This window comes from Lonchura striata, chromosome Z, assembly GCF_050655825.1.
Source record: "Lonchura striata isolate lonStrDom1 chromosome Z, ASM5065582v1, whole genome shotgun sequence".
Classification (NCBI taxonomy): Eukaryota; Metazoa; Chordata; class Aves; order Passeriformes; family Estrildidae; genus Lonchura; species Lonchura striata.
This window is the reverse complement of record NC_140740.1, coordinates 86,045,992-86,071,445: the sequence shown is the minus strand read 5'-3', so window position 1 is coordinate 86,071,445 and position 25,454 is coordinate 86,045,992. Positions and strand designations below refer to the sequence as shown.

General features: G+C 48.0%; 3 protein-coding genes and 2 non-coding genes across 20 annotated transcripts in view; all 5 read left to right on the top strand.

The window, feature by feature from the left end:
* Nucleotides 1–9,844: 9,844 nt before the first annotated feature.
* RPL17 (ribosomal protein L17) lies at nt 9,845–14,389 on the top strand. Of its 2 annotated transcripts, XM_021545524.3 has the most exons (7): nt 9,845–9,900; nt 10,246–10,298; nt 10,390–10,430; nt 11,633–11,767; nt 12,608–12,706; nt 13,647–13,838; nt 14,298–14,389. In XM_021545524.3, exons 2-7 carry the CDS (start codon nt 10,259–10,261, stop codon nt 14,343–14,345), a joined length of 555 nt encoding a protein of 184 aa, XP_021401199.1. In that variant the 5' UTR covers nt 9,845–9,900; nt 10,246–10,258; the 3' UTR covers nt 14,346–14,389. The 2 variants fall into 2 exon arrangements, with proteins under 2 accessions (XP_021401199.1, XP_085423966.1); XM_085567840.1 differs by lacking the exon at nt 14,298–14,389 and having other exon boundaries at nt 13,647–14,022.
* On the top strand, nt 10,100–10,168 carry LOC116184651 (small nucleolar RNA SNORD58). The gene has a single exon (XR_004149402.1). It is a non-coding gene; the product is annotated as a small nucleolar RNA SNORD58 (small nucleolar RNA).
* On the top strand, nt 13,906–13,975 carry LOC116184647 (small nucleolar RNA SNORD58). Its single transcript, XR_004149398.1, has one exon. It is a non-coding gene; the product is annotated as a small nucleolar RNA SNORD58 (small nucleolar RNA).
* Nucleotides 14,390–14,761: 372 nt separating the features above from the next.
* Nucleotides 14,762–18,231, top strand: CZH18orf32 (chromosome Z C18orf32 homolog). 3 transcript variants are annotated; one of them, XM_021545527.4, is made up of 4 exons: nt 14,762–14,830; nt 15,216–15,302; nt 16,937–17,178; nt 17,862–18,231. In XM_021545527.4, the coding sequence occupies exons 3-4, from the start codon at nt 16,951–16,953 to the stop codon at nt 17,934–17,936; spliced, it is 303 nt and encodes a 100-aa protein (XP_021401202.1). In that variant the 5' UTR covers nt 14,762–14,830; nt 15,216–15,302; nt 16,937–16,950; the 3' UTR covers nt 17,937–18,231. The 3 variants fall into 3 exon arrangements, with proteins under 3 accessions (XP_021401202.1, XP_021401201.1, XP_077646366.1); XM_021545526.4 differs by having other exon boundaries at nt 14,778–14,830; nt 16,942–17,178; XM_077790240.2 differs by having other exon boundaries at nt 14,814–15,302; nt 16,942–17,178.
* A 4,836-nt stretch (nt 18,232–23,067) lies between these two features.
* DYM (dymeclin) overlaps nt 23,068–25,454 on the top strand; it is a 209,718-nt gene continuing 207,331 nt past the window's right edge. For all 13 annotated transcript variants that reach the window (XM_085566103.1, XM_085566101.1, XM_085566102.1 and 10 more), the window contains exon 1: nt 23,068–23,204. The gene's annotated coding sequence lies outside the window, so the exon portion shown is untranslated. The remainder of the gene's footprint in view (nt 23,205–25,454) is intronic.

Genomic DNA, 25,454 nt, shown 5'->3' with positions numbered 1-25,454 from the left:
ACCAGTGAAGTACACAACACTCAGCTGGGCTGCAGCGCCAGCAGAGACTGTAAGAGCAGGCAGTGGCTCTCCTACCCACTGAGATGGGTCTGTTGGACGGCAGAACCCTGGATTTGGGATTAGTTCTCTAATTAGCAGGAAAAAAATCTTGGCATTTGGCATTTTGGCAGAATAATGAGTAAACTGACATCTCATTCTTTTCTGAAAACTCTCCAGACTAACTAACGCCCAAACCAGTTGTCTGGAGGCAGGTTGGAAAGGGCTTGGAGCAACCTCATCTAGTGTAAGATGTCCCTGCACATGGCAGGGGCTTTGCAAACAGATGGATCTTTAACTTACACTCAAACCCATTCTATTATTATATTATTAATTTTCAGCATTCTTAAATCTACTTTAAATCTATTTCAGGCTTTAAAAACTGATCCTGTAAATCTGGATGGACACCAAACTCCTGGATCTCTGAGCATGACACTCCAGTTCCAGTGGCTACTGGAAAGAAGTTTTTTATTAAAACCAATTAATTTGTTACTCACTTTAGCAAAGCCCCGTAAAAACATATGTTAGTTCTCACCATTATTGTTAATTTGTCCCCAGGCTTTATGGTTGCAAGTCTTAGATAATTGTTCCTTCCTGGGTGGTTGCTGTGTTAGCTCACAGAAGTTCTTAATCTATTTCTGGTCCTGATTGCTGATTCAGCTGGTGTTTAGAAGACCTTGTGGCAGTATTTCACCGTGATTCACACACTGAAGAAGAATCGTATTTTAAACCACAAACATAGACTTTACGCACTAGCTTTTGTGTGAAGAAAAAGGGTGACAAACAGCTTGAGGACAGGGATAAGCTGCACAAGATGTGGCTGTGTATCATCAAGGTCAGTGTCATTTGCTCTCCAGCACCCTTTTCTTCCTTTACCCTCCCCTTTGAACCATCTGTCTTCTCCAATCTGTGCAGAGTGTAGAGATGGGATCTGCCTGAGGTAGGGGAAAGCCTCAAGTGGAAATACATTGGAAATACAGGGAATCTCCTGCTTTCCTCAGAAGTTGGCTTTACACATCAACAGTATTACTCATTTAGGTTTTCACCAGGTTGCACATTTTACTTCGACAAATCATTGATTAGCCCGTTCCTGAATTCAGTCTTATTACTCAATGTCTCAATGAAAAGGACATTTACCACATCTGTTTGCAGACAGGATGATGGGATGCTGGTCCTCATCAGGTTCTGTTTCACCTTCTGGCCATTTATTCCCAATTGCCTAACTTCTCTCATTTATTGTGTATATTGAGTGTGTGGAGCTTATTAGGAAGAGTCAACAGCTCTGTAATTAATTAGGAAGAGTTTAGGGCATTTCTTAATGCCTTGAACTTATGTTGCTGTCTGTATTGTACAGATACTGCTGACATTCATCCCAGGACTTCCCAGTCCAAGGTCAGACAGGCAGAAAGACTGCAGTGAGGGCAGGGGAAAACCAAAAGGGCTTCCTCATACAGGTCAACTATACCCTGGGCTGCATCACCAGCAGTGTGACAGGCAGGGCATGGTGGGGCATGCTGCCCCTCTGCCCCTGTGCTCTGCTCAGAGCCCACCTGCAGAGCTGCCCCAGCCCTGCTCCAGCAGCACAAGGACGTGGAGCTGCTGGAGCCAGCCCAGAGGAGGCCACAGAGCTGCTGCCAGGCTGGAGCCCCTCTGCTCTGGAGCCAGCCTGGCAGAGCTGGGGCTGTTCCCCTGCACAAGAGAAGCTCCAGGGAGAGCTCAGAGCCCCTGCCAGGGCCTCAAGGGGCTCCAGGAGAGCTGCACAGGGACTGGGGACAAGGCAGGCAGGGACAGCACACAGGGAATGGCTCCCACTGCCAGAGGGCAGGCACAGATGGGAGATTGGGAATTAGGAATTGCTGGCTGGGAGGGTGGGCAGGCCCTGGCACAGGGTGCCCAGAGCAGCTGTGGCTGCCCCTGGATCCCTGGAAGTGCCCAAGGCCAGGTTGGAGCCACCAGGGATAGTGGAAGGTGTCCCCACCCCAATGGCAGGGGGGTGAAATGAGGGGATTTTTAAGATCCCTTCGAACCCAAATCATTCTGGGATTCTGCTTTATGGTACTTTAAAGAGGAAGGGTGGCATCCTCTAAGCAGAGGCCTGCTGGGCAGGTAGGACAGGTGAGCAGTAGCAGCACACGTCCCCAGTCTGGCATATGGGCGCAGTACCCATCCCAATAACCAGCTCCCTGAAGGGAACTCTCCTTGTGCAAGCCCTTATGCCTGGCCTTCCGTGCCTGAAGGATGCAGTCCAGCACCTGAGTGAGTCACGGGGCAGCTGATGGGTGTGCTGGGGGGCAGCTGGAGGTGCACTGCCTCCAGGGGCCCCCTGCCACTGCCTTGCCCGCCAGTCCCTACCCATCATATGACCTTCCCAAGCACCGCATGTGACTGGGCCACACTGCAAAAGACCAAGCAGAGCACAGGGGAGAGGCTGGAGAGGGGGAGGGCAGCGCAGCTAGAGAGGATTAATAAGCTGGAACAGATAGGGAAAGCTTTGAAAGAGGGAGCTTGTGTCAGAGTTGTTGCAATAGCAAAGAGGAAAATAGCTGGATGACTGGAAAACAGCCATGGAGCAAGCTGGGAGGGAGGGATGACCTCAGAGGTGACATTTGGGATCCAGGTTTGCGTCTTGTAGACAGGAAGACACTTCAATCGTCAGAGATGGAAGGATCAGAAACTCAGGAAGAATCTCTGACCAAAAGAATTGTAAGGAATGACCACAAAAGCCACGCACTGAGATGAAAAATGAAGATGCTGCAAAGATTGCTATGGATATGAAGTTTAGATATTCAGGGCTGTTGCTTCTTGCTGTGCCATGAACAGAAAACTGTCTGCTGGCTGAAACTCCGGCACAGGTTGTGTTAATAGGCATCATGCAAGCTCATCTCCCAGCTCTGAGCAGAACTGTGCAAAGCTGAGTCCTGTCTGTAAGGGCGCTCCTATCCCAGGTCCCTGCATGCTTTTTCTGCCAGAAGGGGGGTGGAGAAGCCCCTAGAAGAGAAAAGCGAGTTTGGTTGGGGTTTATAATTTGATCCAGAGGAGCTCATGAGCAGGGCAGCTGCAAAAACTGCCGACAGAGTTATAGAATCGTGGCATCACTTAAGGGTGGAAAATATCTCTAAGGTGATTGAGTCCAACTGCCAACCCAGCACAGCCACATTAATAATCATGACTGTAACAGAGGAGAGGAGGAGGAGGAGGATTCTTTGACCCATTTTGTTTAGGAGATGCAGTGCAACAAAGGGAGTCTGAGGCTCTGTTTCACAGTACAGGGCACACTCAGCTTTAGAAATATTGACAGGATTCACAGATCAAGAGAAGCTGAGACTGGAAGGAGCCAGAGGAGGCTTCCCAGAGCAACCCCCCTGCAGCTCAAGGCAGAGTCAGACAGAGCTGATTGCCCAGGATATTGCCCATGGCCCACCTGCTTCAGAGTTCAACCATTCTCTTTTATTTAAACAGATAATTCCCCATAGTTTAATTTGTGACTAAATTGTGGTCAATATTCCTGATTCCAGGGATAATTTAGGTTTCATTAATCAAAAGCACATTTAAAGCAGTACTTCTTGGTTATAAGCTAGACAGACTAGGATAAATATACACCCAAGATTTAATTTATCCCAGAAAGTGTCTGTGATCAGACACTTACATGATGACTTTATTCTCATAATGAAGATTGTCCATTCCTGGCCATCAAAGCGAGGAACAAGCAGTTATAGACCTCCACAACCTGCGTAAATGGGTTTGCTGTCAAAAACTGCACTGAATAAACACAAACTCTAGCTACAAGGTTATTTAATCACACAGCAGGTTTGTTTTACCAGTGATTCCGTTCTAGCTGGGTGTGTAGGGGGTGGATGAACCCATAGCTCTGTACAATATGCCAAAAAAGTTTAGTATTAAGACAACATCAGCGATTGCTGTGGTTTGTTTTTTTTTATTGTTTTGACTATGCTCCTGGCAGGCAGGTCACTAGCAGCATGGGGAAGGTGCTGTGGCTACTGCGTCACGTTCCAGCAGCGGTGATGGCGAGGACAGATATTCAGCTGATGCTGAGATCCCCAGCTCTTTCCTCACCCCTGCTCTAGGGGTGTAGGTACAGCATACACATGACGAAAATTATTTAAACAAGATGTGCAGCTACTCTCTCCTTGTAAAGAACTGCCTGTGTTTTAGGAAAGACCAATAGGGAATAAAAAACATTTCGGTTGTTCACACTTAGGATGAGTTATATATGTACATACAGATATAGGCACATAAATATATGCATATAAATAACTTATCTCCTTAAGTAAGATGCTCCCTATGGAAGCATCTCTTCTTGAAAGACACAGGGTGGAATAAGTAATGTAATTGAGCTCTCCAAGTGACCCAGACATAATTACTGATGCAGAGCAAATTTCTCATGTAGGTCAGTCCATCTTTTGGAGGTGTGTTTGCCCCTTTTCCATGGAGTGACACAGGGAATGGCTTCCCACTGCCAGAGGGCATAGATAAGGGATAGATAAGATTTTGGGAAGGAAATCTTCCCTGTGTGGGTGGGCAGGCCCTGGCACAGGCTGCCCAGAGCAGCTGTGGCTGCCCCTGGATCCCTGGAAGTGCCCAAGGCCAGGCTGGACAGGGCTTGGAACAGCCTGGGACAGTGGAAGATGTCCCTGCCCATGGCAGGGGTGGCACTGGATGGGTTTTCAAGTCCCTTGGAACCCAAACCATCCCATGACTCTGTGATTCTATGATCTTGCTCCTGTGATTCACTGCCTGGGTCAGTAGATTTTAAGATACTTGTGGAGAACCCTTTAACTGAATAACTTACCTACCATGTGTCCAAATGCTGCTGTTTTGCTGACTATGGGAGGAAAAGGCAAAGAGTGGGGGTGAGTTGTGCCTCTGGAGGCTGGTAGGCCGTAGGCTGGTCAGCAGAGAGGATTTCACAAAAGGAAGTACAGCTGGCTGTCTGATGGTTGGAAAGCCTCAGTGTTTGCAGCATTCAAGCTGGTTTCAATTTAAAATGTCTTTGTCTTCAAGATTTTCTGCTTAAATATTAGGACAAGGAACCATTTGTGTGTAATTTTGGGAATGACAGTTTAATATCCCCACATAACCCTTGGACTCTAAAAGCTGGGTCTCTAAGAGAAATGCCAAGATACCTACAAAAAGATTTGAGGAATTGCTGTGCAAAGAACAGGTCAGGCCTTCCCCTGTAGAAGAGCAGCTACAAGGTGTATTTTAGCGAGCTGGAGTTAAGCTTGGTCAGTCAGCCCCAGTGTTTCTGTGTTTTACATGGGGTTTAGCACAGCCCCTCCTGTGGCTATTAGCCCCTCTGCTAGAAGTGACAGCCCCAAGCCAGGTGTGTGCTTGAGATGAGTGTCAGGCTGGAAGGTGAGCAGGAAGGTCCCTTGGCTGGAAATTAACTCCATGTGGTTTTAGTGGTGCCACTAACCCCAGACCGTGACAAAATAACTCCAACTTAGAGCTCACCTGTCCTTCTGGTCAGGAGGGATAATGACTGTCAGGGACATTGCCTAATTGCCACATTTGGCTCCCAGTAGCACTGATAAGGCTGCTTGCTTACTCACAGCTAAAAAGGATTTACGTGAGGCAACTCTCCAGTATCTGAACATTCCCCATTGCCCACTGGGCCTTTCCACCCCAGGATAAGGAATATAGCCCTGTTCCAGCCCCAGGAACACAGTCATGCAAGAGAATAATGGGATCAATGAATGATTTGAGTTGGAAGGGACCTTAAAGCTCATCCAGTTTCACCTCTGCCATGAACAGGAACAACTTCCACTGTCCCATGCTGGTCCAAGTCCCATCCAACCTGGCCTTGGGCACGCCCAGGGTTGGGGCAGCCACAGCTGCTCTGGGCAGCCTGTGCCAGGGCCTCCCCACCCTCATAGCCAAGAATTCCTTCCCATCTATTCCTGCCCTTTGGGTGGGAGAAGCCATTCCCTCTTGTCCTGTCCCTCCAGCCCTTGCCCCAAGTCCCTCTCCAGCTCTCCTGGAGTCCCTTTAGAAGGCTTTGCTTGGAGCCTTCTCTTGTGCAGGTGAACACCTCCAGCTGTCCCAGCCTGGCTCCAGAGCAGAGGAGATGGCAGAAACCTCCGCTGCCTTTGTGATCAACCATTCACAGGAGGATGTTCCCACCAGGAGCTCCCAGAGCAGAAAGCAGAGGCTCTGCTCGGGTCCAAGCACAGCTGGGTGTTTGCTGTCCACACCTGCTGGGACAGCCAGGCCTCCCAGGGGATGCACAGCAGTGGCACTGTGGCTGGGCAGACCGAACAGGGCAGCAGTGGAGTCTGAAGTAAAGTCCTGTGTATTTCAGGTTCCAGTACAATTTGCAGGCAGCTGCTTCTGACACAGGAGTTTTCAATAATACAATTTTGGGTTTACCTGACTGAATTTTCTGCTTAGGATCTGAAAGCTCTCTTGGAGTCAGCTCATAAAACCCAAATATCCCAGGTAGGTGGTGCGGTGGGGGGAATAACATGGTGAAATCCCAACTAGGGCACAAGCTCAGCTGCCTCTGCCCTGATCCCAGCACCAGGAATGTGTTAGGCTGCCCATGAGAGCTCTTGTCAATCTCCCAACAAAGATGAAAATGTGCATCTCAGGGAAGGGGTCACAGTTCCAAGGGTGCCAGAGCTCCAGGAGTGCCTGGACAATGCTCTCAGGGATGCACAGGCTGGATTCCATGACCCTGGTGAGCCTTGTCCAGCTCAGGATATTCTGTGATTCTGTGCTAAGCTTCCACCACTGCAAACCCTTAGAAGCTGAGCATAACAGTTCCACCTGTAGGGAAAAAGAAAATTTGGGGTTTGGTTGGATTTTTGATATTTACTTCGGGCTTGATTGAGGAACACAGGTGATAATCCCCATCATGTGTCAAGTACTTGTGTTTCACACCTCTCCTCCAGCTTTCCTTGAATGTCTCCTTGCTTTTGTGCACTGCTGCCAAGAAGCAGCTGTGTGTAAAGACCCAGCAGAAAACAGAGGAAGGTGCAGAGGGAAGGGAAGAAAGGATAAAGAGCTGCATTCAAGTATGTTCAGAGAGGGGATTCCCACAATATGGTGGGTAAGGCTGTGGAAGTGTTTGAGGATCTCATCTTTTGCCAGTTTTAATTTATTGTACCTAAAGACTAATACTGTTCCCCACAGAAGCTGCAGTTGCCTCTGGATCCCTGGAAGTGTCCAAGTCCAGGATGGATGGGGCTTGGAGAAACCTGGGATAGTGGAAGGTGTCCCTGAAAATGGCAGGGGGTGGGATGAGATGATCTTTAAGGTTCCTTCCAAACCATTCTGTGTTTCTACAATAAAGAGAAGAAATATTTGCCCACACCCCAGCATATTTCAGTCTTTGAGATCAGTGCTTGAAAGTTGCTTGGAGACTTTGCAGAGAGCTTCCCCAAAAGCAAAGAAAAAGACACATTTTAAATGGAGAGCTGCAGTAACAACTAGACCTCTTACAGTTCTTAGCCATGTAAATATTTGTGATAGCTCAAATGTTTTCCTCTTCCCATCTGGGGGAAATCCTAGCTGCAGAGCTTTGGGGCTTTTTAGCCCTAAAAAAGAGATCCAAAACCAGCCTCCTGTTCATAGCATTTAGATGGGCAGCAAGTTCTTCCTCTGCTTATTTCTAAACTCAGAGTTAAACCCACACTCTAATGCTGGGGAGGTGCCTACACATCAGATTACTACCATCTGAGGAATATGTCTCTTCATTTTTTTCCGCCATTCTGTCATTTTTTTCTCAATGAGACTTTTGCTGTAGCTGGGCACCACTTTCAGGAAATATTTTGCTTTTATTGAGCTTCTTCCCCAGCAGTTCTAGTCACATATGCTGCGCCAAATAGGAAAAAAAATACTTTTATCACATAAAAGTCAGTATGTGATTATTTTGTAATGGTGCAGTTAATACCAATTGAGGTCTATAAATATGAATTTGAATGAATCTCTTCATTCTGGTCTCTGGAACACCTCTGTGAGCAATGTGCTGCTTTATTTCCATCCTGAGCTGCCATCTAATGGTGAACATGGTGGTGGCTGCTGGGATCAGAGTTAGACTCGGTTCTCTTAAAGGTCTTTTCCACACGTGACAATTCTGTGCTCCCACGGGTTGGGTTCTGCTCCCTGAGAGCAAGGGACAGGACAAGAAAAGGTCTCAGGTGATGCCAGGGGAGGTTCAGGCTGTACAGCAGGAGGAATTTCCTCATGGGAAGGACTTGGAAGGGGCTGCCCAGGGAGGTTTGGAGTCCCCATTCCTGGAGGTGTCCAAGGAATGCCTGGACATGGCACCGAGTGCTCTGGGCTGGTGACACGGTGAGAATCGGACGCAGCTGGGACTCGATGAAATCTTTTCCAACCTGAATGATCCTGACTGACTGAACCACCAGAATATCCTGGAAAGTACTCACAAAGACCAAGACCATTGAGTGCCCAACAATCCCACCCTGTGCATCCCTGGCAGCACTGTCCAAAGGTTCCTGGAGCTCTGGCAGTGCCCATTCTCTGGGGAGCCTGGGCATTGCCAGCACCCTCTGAGGGAAGGACCTTTCCCAAAATCCTGCTTGACCTTCCCTGTCCCAGTTCCAGGCGTTCCCTGTGTCCCATCAGTGGCCACCAGAGAGAAGAAATCAATGCCTGACCTTCCCCTTCCCTCGTGAGGAAGTTTTAAGTGCGATGTGTCTCCTGTCCATCCAGCTGAACAGACCAAGTGCCCTCAAGGCCCTTCACTGCTTCCGTAGCCATCGTTTCCATAATTTTGGCGCTAGCAGTTTAACATCTTTCTTATATTGCAGTGACCAACGCTGCTCACAGCATTCAAGGCGATCGGCGCGGGCAATCCCCTGCCCTGGGCGGGTGGTGCTGCTGTGCCAGATGCACGCTGATTTCCTCACTAAAAGCACCTGCACTGTGAAAAAACTCATACTTTATGATTGTTTTTTTGCAAATGTTACAATGAATATTATATGTGTAATGTTAGAAAGTTATGCTGTATTGATCCTCTTAAGTAGTGTGCGAAATACAGTTTTAGGTTACAACATAATGTTAAAATAGAAACTCTGTGGTATAGGATTTGTTACAAGTGAGAAGATGAGATAATCAAGAAACTTCACAAAGATGTCAGGGAAGTGGGCCCATAAAGAGTTACAGCCACCTTATCATAAAGACAAACATTCTTCCACCTTCTCTCTGTCTCTGTAGAACCACCAAGATTAAGGAGAAGAAATTGACAAAAACCAGAAAAGTCCTTAATTTTCAAGGAATTTATGCATCATGTATGAGATGTATGAATATGCAACAGGCTATTCTTTTTAAGGTTATTTCTTTGTTCACATGGTATGCTTTTTGTGACTTAGTGTCCAAGAGCATCTGGACACCTGTAATTCTTTGCTTTTTATTGTCCTGTAATTGTCCTAACTCTAAATTTTATTACTGTAATCGTATTACTAATTTTATAACCATTTATTTTTATTATTATTAAACTTTTACAAATTTTAAAAACCAAGTGATTGGCGTTTTCCACACGCACCATGAGCTGAGGGTGAATACCGCGGTGCGTTTCCCCACGGCACCGTGGCTACCGCGATGTTTTATTCACAGGATCAGCGAGGGAGCCGCTCCGCCCTCACACAGCGCCCTCACAGCGGCACCCGCCGCCATCTTGGGGGCGTGGCGGCCGCGGGGCCGTCCCCGCCGGAAATCTCGCGAGACGCGCGCGCGCTGGCGGCGCGCCCCGCCTTTCCACCCGCCGCCATCTTGGGGGCGTGGCGGCCGCGGGGCCGTCCCCGCCGGAAATCTCGCGAGACGCGCGCGCGCTGGCGGCGCGCCCCGCCTTTCCTCTTCCTCTGCGGCCGCCGCCCCGAGGTGAGGAGCCATGGTCGCGCCGCTCCCGCGCCATCCGCCGCCATCCGCCCCCACCCCGCCCCATCCCCGCTGCCAGCGGCGTCCCGGACACCGGGATCGCTACGACATGCCCCGCGCCCGCGGTATTCCCCGGGATGGCGCGGGGGAGGGCGGGCGCGGATGTGGGGGAGGCACAGGCCGCAAATCCAAAAATCTGTGGCTGCGATGATGACTTTCTTAGGACACCTTTGGATGTAACTGTGAAAAGAACGCGTAATTCCTGAGCAGCTTTGGCGGTAAGGGGAGTAGTTCAGGTCCTGTGTGGCAGTGTTAGAAGTTTAATATGTTTTAATTGGTGTTTTTCAGCTGAGCTCTCAAGATGGTGCGCTACTCCCTGGATCCGGAGAACCCCACGAAATGTGAGTTATTGTTTTAGGAGAGTTCGTGTGGGATTTCCCGGAAGCCAGAGATGTTTTGATTCTAAAACTTGATCTTTTTTCTCTCTTTCAGCATGCAAATCCCGGGGGTCTAACCTGCGTGTGCATTTCAAGGTAAGAAGTGTGTTTAGCAGAAATCGCAAATTCATTTCCTGGTTTACGTGGTTTTTGTTAGTTTTTGTTGTTACTTTTTAAAAGAAGCCCAGACTGGTTGGGATTTAAAGGTATTGTACGGATAATCTCTTCTCACCCTCTGCCGTGGTTAGGGACTAAGCTCCCGTCCAAGCGTGGCCCTGGAAACTTCCAGGGATCCAGGGGCAGCCACAGCTTCTCTGGGCATCCTGTGCCAGAGTTCCTCGCCCTCACAGCCAGGAATTTCTTCCTAATATCCTATCTGGCCCCTTTTTAAGGAAGGGTCTTTTGCTCTTTAACCACTGAAGGACTGCTGTTAGTTGCTTGTAATGGTCTTCATCCACAAAAAATTAGTCTTGATCCTAAAATTGTCCTTTTGTAATTCAGATGACAAAATACAGCAGCAAAACAGTTGGAATAAATTTATCAGACACCGGGCTGGTGTTTGGTGTGTAATTTGTTTAATTTCTCCTACTCTTTTTGATTGTGTGGTTTTTGGCACAAGGACCTCAGTTCCTTGGAAAAGGCAGAAAAAAATTTAGGAGTGTTATTTAATCATGAAACTACAACTTGCAGGTCATTTTCTGCTTAGTGTAATATGAAATTCGCACTTTGGTTTCCTTTTCTTTGATTATAGACAGGCAGGATTATAGTTAGAGCTGGCTGGCTTACACAATTTGTAAATGCTGTCTAGAAGACTGACCTTTTATCCTTAATTTTATTTCTGAGCCTTTTTTTCTGTTAAAATTTTTTCAGGGAAAACAACATTGTTAACAATTGTCCCAGTGTTTCTCCATCAGGTCCTGTGAGGTGCTGTATTTGACCTTTTAGTCAGAATTTATCCATCCAGATCTTGCTTTCTTAAGAGGAGCTATGAGCAGTATAAGTTCTTAAATTACAACTCCATTAAGAGCTACAAATTTTCGTGTTGGATTTAGCCACTGGGTTAAAAAAAAAAATAATAAAAACCTGTGCTGGAGTCACAAATTTAGTAGTGGCAGTCATACCGAGGGTTAAAAAAGTGGTAACAAAAAAAAGTGTTAGTTTTAGACTTGGGTCTTGTTTGGTGTTTCCTTTGTAGCAGAAAGAATTGTATCCAGGGAAGACAGAGTATTCAGGTTGTGCTCATGCTGCCTCCTGGAAGGATTTGCTCAGAGCATCTTTTCTGTGTCCTGTGTTGGCAGAACACCCGAGAGACGGCGCAGGCCATCAAGGGCATGCACATCCGCAAGGCCACCAAGTACCTGAAGGATGTCACCCTAAAGAAGCAGTGTGTCCCCTTCCGGCGCTACAACGGCGGCGTCGGGAGGTGTGCCCAGGTGAGCTCCTGGGAAACTTGCATTAAAACACATAACCACAGGGTGGTTTGGGTTGGAGGGGAGCCCAGAGCTTGTCTAACTCCCATCCTGCCATGGATAGGGACATCTTCCACCAGACCAGGTTGCTCAAGAGGGAGAAAAGAGTGGCTGTTAATTCCAGAAGATGCATCTACGTGGAGTGTTTGCATCTAATTGGCAGCATGGAGTCAAGCGATTAAATTTTGTTAAGTTCAGTGTGCACCAAAATAGAATATATTGTAATCCATTCTAATCCATATGATATGGAATCCTCAGCGCAGGATGGACATCAGCCTGTTGGATCCAGCCCAGAGGAGGCCACGGAGCTGCTGCCAGGCTGGAGCCCCTCTGCTCTGCAGCCAGCCTGGCAGAGCTGGGGCTGTTCCCCTGCACAAGAGAAGCTCCAGGGAGAGCTCAGAGCCCCTGCCAGGGCCTCAAGGGGCTCCAGGAGAGCTGCACAGGGACTGGGGACAAGGCAGGCAGGGACAGCACACAGGGAATGGCTCCCACTGCCAGAGGGCAGGCACAGATGGGAGATTGGGAATTAGGAATTGCTGGCTGGGAGGGTGGGCAGGCCCTGGCACAGGGTGCCCAGAGCTGTCCCTGGATCCCTGGAAGTGTCCCAGGCCAGGCTGGATGGGGCTTGGAATAACCTGGGACAGTTGAAGGTGTCCCTGCCATGGCAGGGGGTGTCACTGAATGAACTTCAGGGTCTCCTCCAGCCCAAGCCATTCTGTGATAATGGCAAGTTAAAGGTGTATAAAAGCTAACGGGAATGGACAGGCCAAAAGCAGGAGTCCCATTGTTGTCCTCTCATTCCAGGCCAAGCAGTGGGGCTGGACACAGGGCCGCTGGCCCAAGAAGAGCGCAGAGTTCTTGCTGCACATGCTGAAGAATGCAGAGAGCAATGCTGAGCTCAAGGTGGGTGTTACTGAGCATAAAGTGGTGTCATGCTCTCTGTCAGCACCCCTGGCTTGGGTATCACTGACCTGGGGAGCCACTTCCCACCTGCTTCCTCCACAAAACTGAAGTGCATGGAGGGTTTGGTGTGGCTCCCTGTTTAAAGCAGGCTATGTGTGTTCTTCAAGTTAAATGGCAGCAACAGTTTTTCACGGAAAAAAAATCTAAATTTCAGACAAAAGGGCTGTTAAGATATTGCAGAATCTGTGAAATTGACATCTGCAGACTTGGTCAGTCACTATCTTTGTTGTTATAGGCATAATTTGGTAGCTTTGTTGGCAGTGTTGGAGTAATACATGTCACCTTTGCATAACCATGAAATAACCATAGAAAATGAGCCGTCAGCACAGTTTTAAACTATTTGTGGTGTGTGAGGGCTGGTCTTTGTAATTTTAAATGGTGCTTGCTTTGGAAAGTGCTCATCTCCATGACACTGCCAAGCTCTGAACTGTCAAGTTCCATTGGTAGATCCTTGAAAAACCCTGAGCTCCATGGCATCACCAAGCCTGGCTGTGTCAGAGGTGAATCCTTGGGAAATGCTCGGGTTCGTGGCACAGCCAAGCCTGGCTGTGTCAGTAACAAATCTTTGGAAAACCCTGAGCTCCATGGCATCACCAAGCCTGGCTGTGTCAGAGGTGAATCCTTGGGAAATGCTCGGGTTCATGGCACAGCCAAGCCTGGCTGTGTCAGTAACAAATCCTTGGAAAACCCTGAGCTGCATGGCACAGCCAAGCCTGGCTGTATCAATGGCAAATCCTTGGAAAATGCCCAGCTCCGTGTCGCCACCAAGCCTGGCTGCTCCATTCACCATCAGCGGTGTCTGGGACGATTGCTCACGTTCTTGCTGCAGAAATTAATTCCTTTAAGATGCACATGGCTCACAGATTTTGTTCCTTGCCAGGGTCTTGATGTGGACTCCCTGGTGATCGAGCACATCCAGGTGAACAAGGCTCCCAAGATGCGCCGCCGCACGTACCGGGCGCACGGCAGGATCAACCCCTACATGAGCTCCCCGTGCCACATCGAGATGATCCTCACGGAGAAGGAGCAGATCGTGCCCAAGCCAGAGGAGGAAGTTGCCCAGAAGAAAAAGGTACCAGTGTCGTGTGCTTGCTTCTGTAACCCTGTTGGGAGAGCCGAGGGTCCGGCAGAGAGAGGGGTTGCTGTGATGACTATCTTAGGACACCTTTGGAATGCCCATGAAAAAATAGCATTATTTCTCTGAGCAATCCCTTTTCTTAATTTTAACACAAGTATTAAGCACTTGAGAACCCGGAGAACCATTTTTTAATTTCACAGAGAGTTGGTTCTTTCTTCTGTCAGAATGGTTACAGCATTCTCAGACAGTGCGAACCCTGGGCGTGTGCAATAAAATGAGTTTAGAGCCTGCAAGCAATGTAGTGCTTGCAGGGATTCCTGTTCATGTGCAGGTGTGATAAATGTATCATTTGTGAGAGAATTCCTGACAGTTTGCAGCACTTCTAAAAGATAACTTCAGGATGTTTTGGGAAGTCTCATTTCACTGTTTTTTCTTTCTTTCTGTGCTTCCCAGATCTCCCAGAAGAAGCTGAAGAAGCAAAAGCTAATGGCTCGGGAATAAATCTGCAAGGACAGATGTACATAAATAAAATTTTAAAGTTTCGATTGATTGTGTTGCTCTGCTACAACTTCTGACTTGGGGCTGGGCGTTGCTGTGGGACAGGGGCAGTAAATATTACAGAACCATGGGGTGGTTTGGCTGGGAAGGGGTTTTGAAGCCCATCCAGTGTTGCAGGGACACCACCCACTGTGTCGGGATGCTCCAAGCCCGATGCAGCATGGACTGGAACACTTCCAGGGATCCAGGGGCAGCCACAGCTGCTCTGGGCACCGTGTGCCAGGGCCTGCCCACCCTCCCAGCCAGCAATTCCTTCAGGTATTGCACCTTCAAACCGGGCCATCCCACAGTTCCCCCTCCTAAATCCGGGATAATCTGGAATCCTGTCGGCGGGGCGGGGCCTGGCGCGTCACGTGACGCGCGCTGCCGCCTGCCATTGGCCGGAAGCGCCGCCCCGGAAGCGCGGGGCCGTTCCGGTGCGGACGCAGGTGGGTGCGGAGCCTCGGGAGCGCCGGGAGCACCGGGAGCGCCGGGAGCGCCGGGAGCGCCGGGAGCAGGGAATGATCCCTTCCCCACATCCCTCCGCACCCCGCCCGGCCCGCGCCTGCCCGCCCCGCCGGTAGCTCACGGGCTGCACCGGCCCCAACCGCCCCCGGAGAGCAGAACGGCAGCGCCTGCCATTCGCCAGCCTCCTGGCTCGCTCGTCCTTTACGGAAAACAGGGAAAACCCGGCGGGTTTTCCTTGTGGCGCTTTCCGGGCGCTGGGAACAGAGCCGTGCCGTGCCCAGGATCGCCCGGCAGTCAGCGAGCTGCGAACCTGCCCGGCCACCTCCTCACCCCTCTCCCTTTTTGTCTCCCTTCCTTGCTAACCAGCTGGCGCAGCATCGCCAAGTCACCGAAGGAATCCATCGGGACGGTGCTTCTCGCTGATCCCGGGGGTCGCTGCTGCATCAGGCGGAGGTAGGGATGATTTTTTGGGGAGGGATCTTTGGCACGGAGCGGCTGCAGAGGCGACACAACCCGTGCTGTTTCGCTGGGAGGGAGCGTGGAGGGGCAGGACACAGGGAATGGCTCCCACTGCCAGAGGGCAGGCACAGATGGGAGATTGGGAATTAGGAATTGCTGGCTGGGAGGGTGGGCAGGCCCTGGCACAGGGTGCCCAGAGCAGCTGTGGCTGTCCCTGGATCCCTGGGAGTGTCCCAGGCCAGGTTGGATGGGGCTTGGAGCAACCTGGAATAGTGGAAAATGTCCCTGCCCATGGTAGGGGATGACACTGGATGAGCTTTAAATGTCCCTGCCTGTGGCAGGGGATAGAACGAAATTATTTTGAAGCTCTCTTGTGACACAAATTATTCCATAATTCTATAATGATTCTACAGCCTGAAGTGTTCCCTCCGGCAACTTTCTTCAGCTGCTGGATGAATCCACATTTTGCTGGAATTTTAATATTTAGGAAGTTCTGGTGGGGACACTATCTGAAATATTTTTTTTCTTTTTTAGTAAGTTTAAAGGATTAACTCACTTGTGTTGTCTCAATGTAAGTCTCTCAAACCTCAGAGAGTAGATTTAAACTGCATTTGAAGCAGCCTAAACAGAATCTGGAAGCAGTCTACTGGAAATTGATACTCTGCTTTTTTCACAGAGCTAAGAATTCTGAGGATAACATAAAATATAAAGCAAAACTGGTCCCTAGCAAGCTGTGCACATCTGCCTCTTCATTCTCCATCTTGGAAAGCTTTTGTTTTGCTTCTTGACATGAGAATTGAAATGTCAGCAGCCTAGAGAGGGGGACTGTGAAGGGCAAAGTTGTGTGGCAGCAGAGTGTGTCTAATATATTGCTTGTCAGCACTGGCAGGGACAGGTCTAGCCCTAAATAATTGCTTCCTCTCTGAGCTGAACCTCTCTGCCTCCTTGCTTTGCTTTTCTGCTTTTTTTTTCAGCATAGACTTCGAGATGTGAATTTTGAGGACTTGTGGGGTTTCAGAGAGTGGGCATGGTTCATTTTTTAATAGTTAATTGCATAGGGTTGGTGTGGGATCAAGTGAGGGCAGCAGGAAGAAAGTAACCCATATGCTAATTCTCTCAAACCCTCATTGGATTTTTTTTCCCCTTTCCTACTATCATGCCCTTCAGTGGTAGCAACCCATTGGATGGACTGGCTTTCTTCTGTCTATTTTCTCCTTAAATAAAAATGGATTGAGCAAAACAAGCCCTTTGGGCTCTTAATGTAGCAGGAACTGGGCTAATATTGGCGGCTTGCTGCTTAAACTCTTTTTGTGCGATTTAAGCAAAAAGTCTTCTTTCCTGAATTTCTTTTCCTTAGTTTCATCTGTAGGACTGATGAATTAATAGCAAATTGGTTTGGGTTTTTTGTTAAAATGGCAGGAATGTTTCCTTTGTTGGAAGCTTTATAACATTGGAACACAGAGCATTTTTGAAACCTTAGCAGATACTTTATAATTAAGGAATAATCTATGTTTGGATATCAGATACGGTTTTTATTTACTATGTAAATACTGCTTTTCTCAGCTGGTGGCATACAAATGCTGCCACCCCAAGCTATTTTTCCTCCCCCCACACCATCTCTGTGCCAGCACAGGAGGGAGCCATGGTCTGCATTCCCTGCATCGTGATCCCTGTTCTGCTCTGGGTCTACAAGAAGTTTGTGGAGCCCTACATCTACCCCATGATCGCGCCCTTCATCAAGCGCATCTGGCCCAAGAAGGCTGTGCAGGAGCCACCAGGCACCAAGCCGGGGCCAGGAGGCAGCACTGGGGACCCTCAGGGACCTGCAGCCGCCAAAAGAGACCAGGAGGATGGATCTGGAAGCCATAAAGTAAGATTAATTCACCCAGCCAAGCGGGGAAGCTCCGGGATGAGCCACCCAGTGATAGGTGGCTCAGGAGGGTGAGCAGTTGGGTGTGTTTACAGGTATTTTGGTGGCTACTTTCGTAGAAACAGCAACTACCACTACTGTGCCAGGTGGGAGTAGTTGCTTCGAGAAATAGTATAACAGTTGCTTCTTCTGGTCTTGGAGGAAGAGGAATTGGGCCTGTGTTCTAAAACAGTTTAATTCTTTTTTTTTTTTTTAACAACTGGCAGAGGCAACACAACACAAGTTTTTTCTTCTTTTTTCGAGAGGACAACAGTCAAATATTTGGCAAATCACAACAGATGTATGAAGCAGAAATTAAAAACAGCCCCTCTCTTCAGCCAGCTCTGCCACTTATAATGGGGGAGGATGCTTAGTGCATATAAATTATGGTTTTATTTTTTATCTTCTATCACAATGCAAAGACTTGTAAATGTTGTCACTGCCCTCATTCCTCTCTTCCCCCTGAAGCAATAATTATTTGTAAATCTACACTGACACCACCACATTTGGTTCGTGCTCTATATTTCTTCATAGATCTTTACTGGCCTTGCTTCTAAAAGCCATTTTTGTCACCAGCTGTTCCTGTTTTAGCTGTGAAGTTCTAATTTGACATCTCATTAATGATACTGTTTTTTTATTTGCAGTCTGAGAGCAATGGCATTGCAAATGGAAGTTCTGCAAAGAGATCCACTGCAGTCTATGAAAAGAAAACAGCTTAAAGGAGTTAATTCCTAAGGATTTTATTCCCTCATATGCAGTATGAACTGCTGATATTCCTCTCAATTTGAGACTTTTTTCTTTGCACATTTTAGCTGAATAAAAAACTTAATTGCTTGCAGGGCAGAGTCTCTTTTGCCACTAAAATGGCAGCTGGCACATTTGTTTATGTAAAATATTTGAAAGCTGATGTTCTTTTATTTTTCTCACTGGAACTACTTTTCATCTGCCATCTGCTTGGTGTGATTAGACTTTAGGTTAAATAATGTAAGAATAAATCTGTCTATGGAAGGTAAATGTATCTTAGCATCTTGATGTCATCCAATGCTAGTGCAGTACTTGAGGCTTTCACCTTAAAGGCTTTATCTGTTCTTGGTGAAGAACTGTGGACTGCATTGTGACAACAAAAGCTCATAATTTATTTAATTTAAGAATTTAATTTTTTCATGTCAAGTCTATGGATGAGCTAAAGGAGTTATGCTACTTACAAAATTTACTTAGCTTACTAAAAGCAGAAAGTCTTGATGTGATACTTCCCTTAATTATTTTCCTTGAAATACTATGCCTTTTTTTTTTTTTTCCTGAGGCATGATGCGAGAGAATGTTGCTTTATTTGCTGTTGTAGTGATTTATAATGGCGCAGTTCTGGCTTTAAAAAAAACCCAACATCCAACTAAAACCTCTTTATCATGCTTGTGGAATTTTCATTATAATAAACCAGGATTTTACTTAGAAATAAGTATCTTCATGCAATTATTACACAGAATCACTAAGGTGTTCAGAGCTGTATCAAGTGGTAGCGAAATCTTTGAAAACCTGGAGACAGGTCCCAGGCAGAAGGAGATCCTAGAATAACTGAGTTAATGATAAAGTGAACTGGGCAAACTTTGCCTCTTCCTGGGCAGATGGATTCTGCTGCTGACTTGCATCCCAACTATAAAAGGGTTTTAAGTGTTCCTGTGCTTAGTAAGGAATAAAAGTGGTATTTCCTGCTTTTTCCTTTCTGCCAAACCAGAAAGCTCTTTAAAAGATTCAACACAAAACCATCCCAGCAGTTTTTGATTGTTCTTTATGATTTGATTTCCCTGAAATCCTCCCTCAGGCAGGCCTAAAAATGCACCTTTTTATACAGGCAGTCCCTGAATTGTCACTGTGGCCCAGTGTTATTCTTGTGACTTGATTTCTCTCAGAAGTTAATTAATTACTCTGGTATCTAATTTTGCCCAGTGCCGCCGGTGAGGTGCTTCATTTCCTGCCAGGGCCTGGTTTGGTCAGACCTGGTGTGAGTTGCTCTGCAGCGCTCACAGATGTGCCCCTGCAGCACAGCCACGACTGCAATGAGCTCAGGCACAGACACCTCCGTGTCAGACCTTGGTTAATGCTGTTTGCTCTTCCTTAAGGAGCAGCTCTGTTCGGACCTGGGTTTGGAAGTGCTGTTTAACCAGCTCTTGCCTCATCTTTGGAACATAATCCCCCATCGATCACAGCTTCCTCCTAGATCACTGAATCCTAGGGTCATTTAGGTTGGAAAACACCACTGAGTCCCACCTGTGACCAATCCCCACCTTGTCACCAGCCCAGAGCACTGAGTGCCACATCCAGTCATACCATGGACTCCTCCAGGGATGGAAACTCCAACACCTCCCTGGGCAGCCCCTTCTAATTCCTGAGCACTCCTTCCATGGGGAAATTCTTCCTGATGTCCAGCTTGACCTTCTTCTGGCACAGCCTGAGGCCGTTTCATCTCCTGTCCCTGTTCCTGGAGCAGAGCTGTCCCCATGGCTGTCCCCTCCTGTCAGGAGCTGTGCAGAGCCACAAGGTCCCCCTGAGCCTCCTTTTCTCCAGGCTCAGCCCCTTCCCAGCTCCCTCAGGAACTCTCCAGCCCCTTCCCAGCTCCCTCAGCCACTCCTGGGGCTCAGCCCCTTCCCAGCTCCGTTCCCTGCCCTGGACACGCTGCAGCCCCTCAGTGTCCCTCTTGTTATGAAGGGCTCAAAACCCAAAACTGGACACAGGACTGGAGATGCCTCAGTCATGCCCAGTCCAATCTGCAGCTCTGCAGCTAAACAAGAATACATGTTCTGACATCCTGAGCATTGCTGAAGAGATTGTCCCTTCCATGCTGTTTTAATATGCTGGGCATATCATAAACAGGCCAGAGTTTTAGAGTATATCCACCTCTAAACAGCTGGGAACACAACAAGAAGTAGAGCAAGAGCTTTACTGGGTCTCCTTTAATTGGTAAATTTATTCAGTCAATTTGCGAAGTCTGTGTAATTTTTTTTTTTGGTTATTTAGGATATTATTCAGAAGATAATGCATTGAACAATAACACAGAAAATAAAGTGCATGGTAAATTAGACTGCAGGCTGCACCAGGCTTCCAGCTGTGTGCCAGCACCATATTTAAACACCAGCCCTTCTGAAAAAGCTGCAAAAACAAAAACAGGCAGATAATGCAAGTAAGATTACGTGTTTATGGCCTTTGGAATGGCGTTACACTGCTTTTATTAGCTGCAGTTAAACCCTAAAGGGAGCAATCTACATCACAAAACTTTCTGTATGGGGCACTTCACTAGAAGTCCTATCAGGAGATTTGTGCTATAACTCTTCTGCCCCTGTTCTTTTTCAGGAATAGGTCAATAATCCTGTTGTGTTGTGAATAGTTAAATAAAAATTGAGTGAAAGCAAAGGCCCAGGTCTGGGCTGGAGTGCATGAGATCATCTGCTGGGATGCAAAGGAGTGCACAAAGCCTTCTTTAAGAAAAACAAGCAGGCAGAAATTATGGAAATCCTCATGTGATGGAATAATATTGATCAAGTGAGTTGAATTTAACCGAGAAAATTCCCATGTGCTTGTTACTCCCTAAAAACAAGATTTACAAAAGGTTTAGGCACCTGATGGTGGCACATGGACATCTACCAGAATTTACTAGACCAAGTAGCAGCTTCATTTACACTGAAGGCTTTTAGAAAATTTCAGACTTGGCATCTTTAGGGGACCAAAGTACTGCAAATCTAGTCCTAAGTTCTCCAGCATTAAGCCTGTCTGTCTTAATTTAAATACTACTGAGGAAAGCTGAATAAATCAATATTTGGAAAACCCCCATTCAAATAAACTAATTCAAGTATTTTTTCTTAATGAAAAGTCTTAATGGGATGTGGCACCTTCTGTGTGTTGATTTGCACAAATTGCTGGGTGCCAAAAAGTTGGCTGAAAAACACATTTTAAAAAATGTAAGTAGATGCCTGAAAGACTTAAATAAAATTAATTCATTTTATGCTGCTGATTATTTTGATGGCCTGATCCTGAAAGGAAAAAAATTCTAGCATGTTAAATTGCACATGATCAGTTGCTAAGAATGTCTAAAACCAAAAATAAAGTTAAATTCTGATCTAATGACAGGAACACATTATGCTGTTATTACCCAGATGAAGCAATCATGTCCTAGTTCCTGGACATGCTGCTGAGGTTTGGTCCTTAGAGTAATTCCTTCATGATTTCTGTACAATGGAGAACATTACTGCTGAAAGAACAGTGGCTTCAGAGGTTGCAGGTAAAGGAAATGAAGAGAAATTTAATTTACACTTAGGTTAACTAAAATCTCCTTCAGTGAGAAATAACTGTTTCATTAAACTGCGTAAGTCATGAAAAAAAGGATTATCTTCTTTGTGCAGTTTTCTGATTGTTAGAGCAATGCTTGCTGATCCAAATCATATTTTGGTTGCAACAGACTGCCATTATTCCTGTTTTCAGTGAACTTGGCTGCAGTAATTTAATTGAAAATGTCTAGAAGGCCATGTTAGCTACGGTGATCCTTTTGTGTTAGAGATGCTTTTGGATAGCAGTGCTGTATCTTCCTTTCACTGTTGTTTTAGAATCACTGAATGGTTTGAGTTGGATGGGGCCTTAAACCTAATTCTGTCACACAGGCAGGGACAACGTCCACTATCCCTGGTTGCTCCAAGCCCTGCCCAACCTGGCCTAGGGATGCCAGCAAAATGTAAATCGACATGTTGTGAATAGATGTGTTTATACACCCACAGGCGTAGCAATGCTTGGTTTTGGCAGGGGTTTTGTCTCTATGAAACCTTTATTTTTTTGGCACACAGTGTTTCGCAGCCGTGCTGTTGACCACGCAGCAACCTCTGTGGCTGCAGCTGTTCCAGTCTGAGGCAAAGCCCCAGAGCAGGATGCTGCTGTAACGTGGCAGTGTTTACCCAGGGTTACACCCCACTGGTGCTGTTTGCAGACCTGCTGCTGGCATGCACAGCCCAGCGACAGGGATGGGCAAGAGCCCGGCTGGGGATGTGCTGTCATCACACACCAAGTGCAATGTGGGAATGAACTCAGGACTACACTGGGAAGAGTTTCCCTCTTAATGAGCCAGCAGGTAGCTTGGAAGCTGCTGCTGATGGCGCAAACCCCACTTGGGAAATTGCCCTTGGAGAAGCAATGCTTTATAGCAGCACAAGGGCAGGATGGGGCCGGGTAAATCCTCCTGCCCTCAGACATTCACTGTTGGTCCCATTTGCTGGGCTTGCCTCATGACCCACTGAAAATGTGGGATGCAGAGTAGAGAATCAGAATGAATCATGGAATAGTTTGGGTTGGAAAGAACCTTAAACCTAAACTAGTCCCACCCCCTGCCTTGGGCAGGGACACCTTCCACTGTCCCAGGCTGCTCCAAGCCCTGTCCAGCCTGGCCTGGGACACTTCCAGGGATCCAGGGACAGCCACAGCTGCTCTGGGCACCCTGTGCCAGGGCCTGCCCACCCTCCCAGCCAGCAATTCCCAATTCCCAATCTCCCATCTGTGCCTGCCCTCTGGCAGTGGGAGCCATTCCCTGTGTGCTGTCCCTGCCTGCCTTGTCCCCAGTCCCTGTGCAGCTCTCCTGGAGCCCCTTGAGGCCCTGGCAGGGGCTCTGAGCTCTCCCTGGAGCTTCTCTTGTGCAGGGGAACAGCCCTGAGCACAGGGGCAGAGGGGCAGAACCCCCCCTGCCCTGCTGCCCACGCTGGGGGATCAGCACAGGGCAGGGGGCTGTCATGGCCGCCCCGCCCGCCGGGAACTACAACTCCCGTGATGCCCTGCGCGCCGTCCCGCGCGGGCTTCGCGCACGCGCAGCGGGGCCGCGCCGGCGACGTGGAGGCGGGCGGGGACCGTGAGGGGCCGTGAGGGGACCCGGGAGCGGCGCGGGCCGAGGCACCCCGGCACCGACCGCCACCGACCCTGCCACCGACCCTGCCACCCACCGGCGTCCCAGGACGCGGACGGTAAGCGCGGCCTCGGCGGTGCATTCGAGGGGCATGGGCGACGGGTGGACCCGGCGGCCGCCGGCTCCCAGAGGGGCCCCCGAGATCCCCCGGTTGCCCCGACGTCACCGTCCCCTCGTGGCGCGGGCCTGTGTCGCGATAGCTGGAGCCGTGCCTTGCGTAATTCGACACCGGCGCTGCGGAGCGTTGCCGGCCCCCGCCCGGGCTGGGGCATCTCCCTCACAGGGCTCCCGGGCTGTACCTGGCTCCCTTCGGGATCCAGGGATCGATCCCGCGCTGGGTCCCATGCATGTCCTTGTGTCCCTTAGGGATCCAGGGATCCCTGCCAGCGTTCCCAGAATGTGCCTCTGTCCCTTTACCCAGACCTTGAGTGCTCTCTTACAGGGATCCTGCGATCCCTCAGGGTCCCTAGAATATCCCTGTGTCCCTTTAAATGCGCTCAGGACTGGAAAGACAGAGATCTAGACCTGTATTTTTCTTATGTGCTCTTAATGATATTTATTGTTCGTGGCTAAGTAATAAGTCGATTTATTTTTCCGTCTGGCTCTTGAGAAGCAGAGGCTTTTCTATTCCTCTGCAGCATCTCAGATCTCCTGGGGCTCACTCTGCCTTCTCCTACCACACTGTATTCACACTTATAAATGATCATATTTATCAAAAGTGAGGGATATTATAGTTTAAAATTGAATTGGTATCTCACCTTAGTCCCCAGGCTTTGCATTTCCCCATATGCCTTCATGCCAAGCACTGTTTGTTTATTTATTCATTCTTTTTAATCTCCTGTGCTGGAGAGCTCAGGGAGTTCATGGGGCCATAATCTAATTTTTTCCCTCTCCTGTGCTGACGGATAACGTGCTGGGCTGCAGTTCTAATCATTGTGGGTATTTGCAGAAGTAAGTAAGCTGTTGATATTTCCATTGTGGATCACTTTCGGAGTGCAGGGGAGTGGAAAGAGGCTCCTGGGTGGCTGGGTCCGGTGTCCCAACGCAGGGTTGTGTAATCCCACATTGTGTCAATTCCCAACTGACAGAAGTTCGAGGTGCTCCAGCTGGGTCGACTAGAAAATTGCCATTTCTCCTTAGGTTGCCAGGAGCTTGGGAGGGCCTCCTGCTGTCATTTCCATGGGCTGTTTTCTGTTTCCACTGCTGCTGCATCAGCAGAGGCCCATGGACAGCGCAGGGAATGATGGACCCAGCTCAGCACTGTCACCTGGCTGGAGCATCCCGCAGCTCCTCCTCTTGCAGTCCCATGCTGATGTTTTACTAGCAGAGCTTCTAATCCATCATATTTCCTGCTAAACCAGTAAAAAAAAGTACTTGTAACAAATTACTGCTAAACTCAGATGGATCTGGTGCTTCCTCCCAGTGATTTTATCAGATTTAAAGGAAGATTTGGAGATCGCGGAATCCCAGACTGGTTTGTGTGGGAAAGAACATTAAGGATCATCCTGTTCTATCCCCTGCCATGGGCAGGGATTCCTTCCCCTGTCCCAGATTGCTCCAAGCCCTGTCCAGCCTGGCCTTGGACACTTCCAGGGATCCAGGGGCAGCCACAGCTGCTCTGGGCACCCTGGGCCAGGACCTCCCCACCCTCACAGTCAGGAATTCCTTCCCAATATCTAATCCAAATCTGCCCTCTGGCATTTTCTGACATGCTGTGTTTTTAAGACCTTGAGATGTTTTTAGCATGCTGATGACTGACAAAAGTCACTAAAAGCAAGAAATCCTGTTTGGTGTCTTCTGAATGGATGCCACAGTAGATGATTTTAACAGTATTTTTCAAAGTGTATTCTCTAGAGTGGAAAGTCTATTGCATCTTGAAGTAATCCCACACCCTGGCAAGTATAACTGAATTTGCAGGAGATCCTGAAGATAGGTGATATAAATCACGGTGTGTAATATAGTATAAAATTATTACACATACAGAGCAGATGCTTCTTTCTGCATAGCATCATTTTTTATGCTGTAGTAAGACCTTCAGCTGTGAGAAACTTTAAAAGCAGAGACAAATAATTCTGTTGCAAAAATAGGGCTAATGCCCAAACTGTGGAATAGCACAGAAACCAAAATAGTTATATAAGCTTTTACATATAGCAAAATATACCAATATTGAAACAAATGCAGGCCTTTCAATGAACATCTGAGCATCTCTTTGAAGCTTAAATGGTGTTAGAATTATCTTTTTGAAACATCACTTTGGCCTTTATGCAGATGTTACTTATGTCTTAGAGTGAAATAGGGAGGAAATACT

Coding starts and splice junctions, on each gene's coding strand:
- CZH18orf32 (XM_021545527.4), top strand. CDS start 16,951: ATGGTCTGCATTCCCTGCATCGTGATCCCTGTTCTGCTCTGGGTCTAC. Junction 17,179..17,861: donor ATGGATCTGGAAGCCATAAA/GTAAGATTAATT, acceptor TTTTATTTGCAG/TCTGAGAGCAATGGCATTGC.
- RPL17 (XM_085567840.1), top strand. CDS start 10,259: ATGGTGCGCTACTCCCTGGATCCGGAGAACCCCACGAAAT. Junction 10,299..10,389: donor TCCGGAGAACCCCACGAAAT/GTGAGTTATTGT, acceptor TCTCTCTTTCAG/CATGCAAATCCCGGGGGTCT. Junction 11,768..12,607: donor GCGTCGGGAGGTGTGCCCAG/GTGAGCTCCTGG, acceptor CTCTCATTCCAG/GCCAAGCAGTGGGGCTGGAC.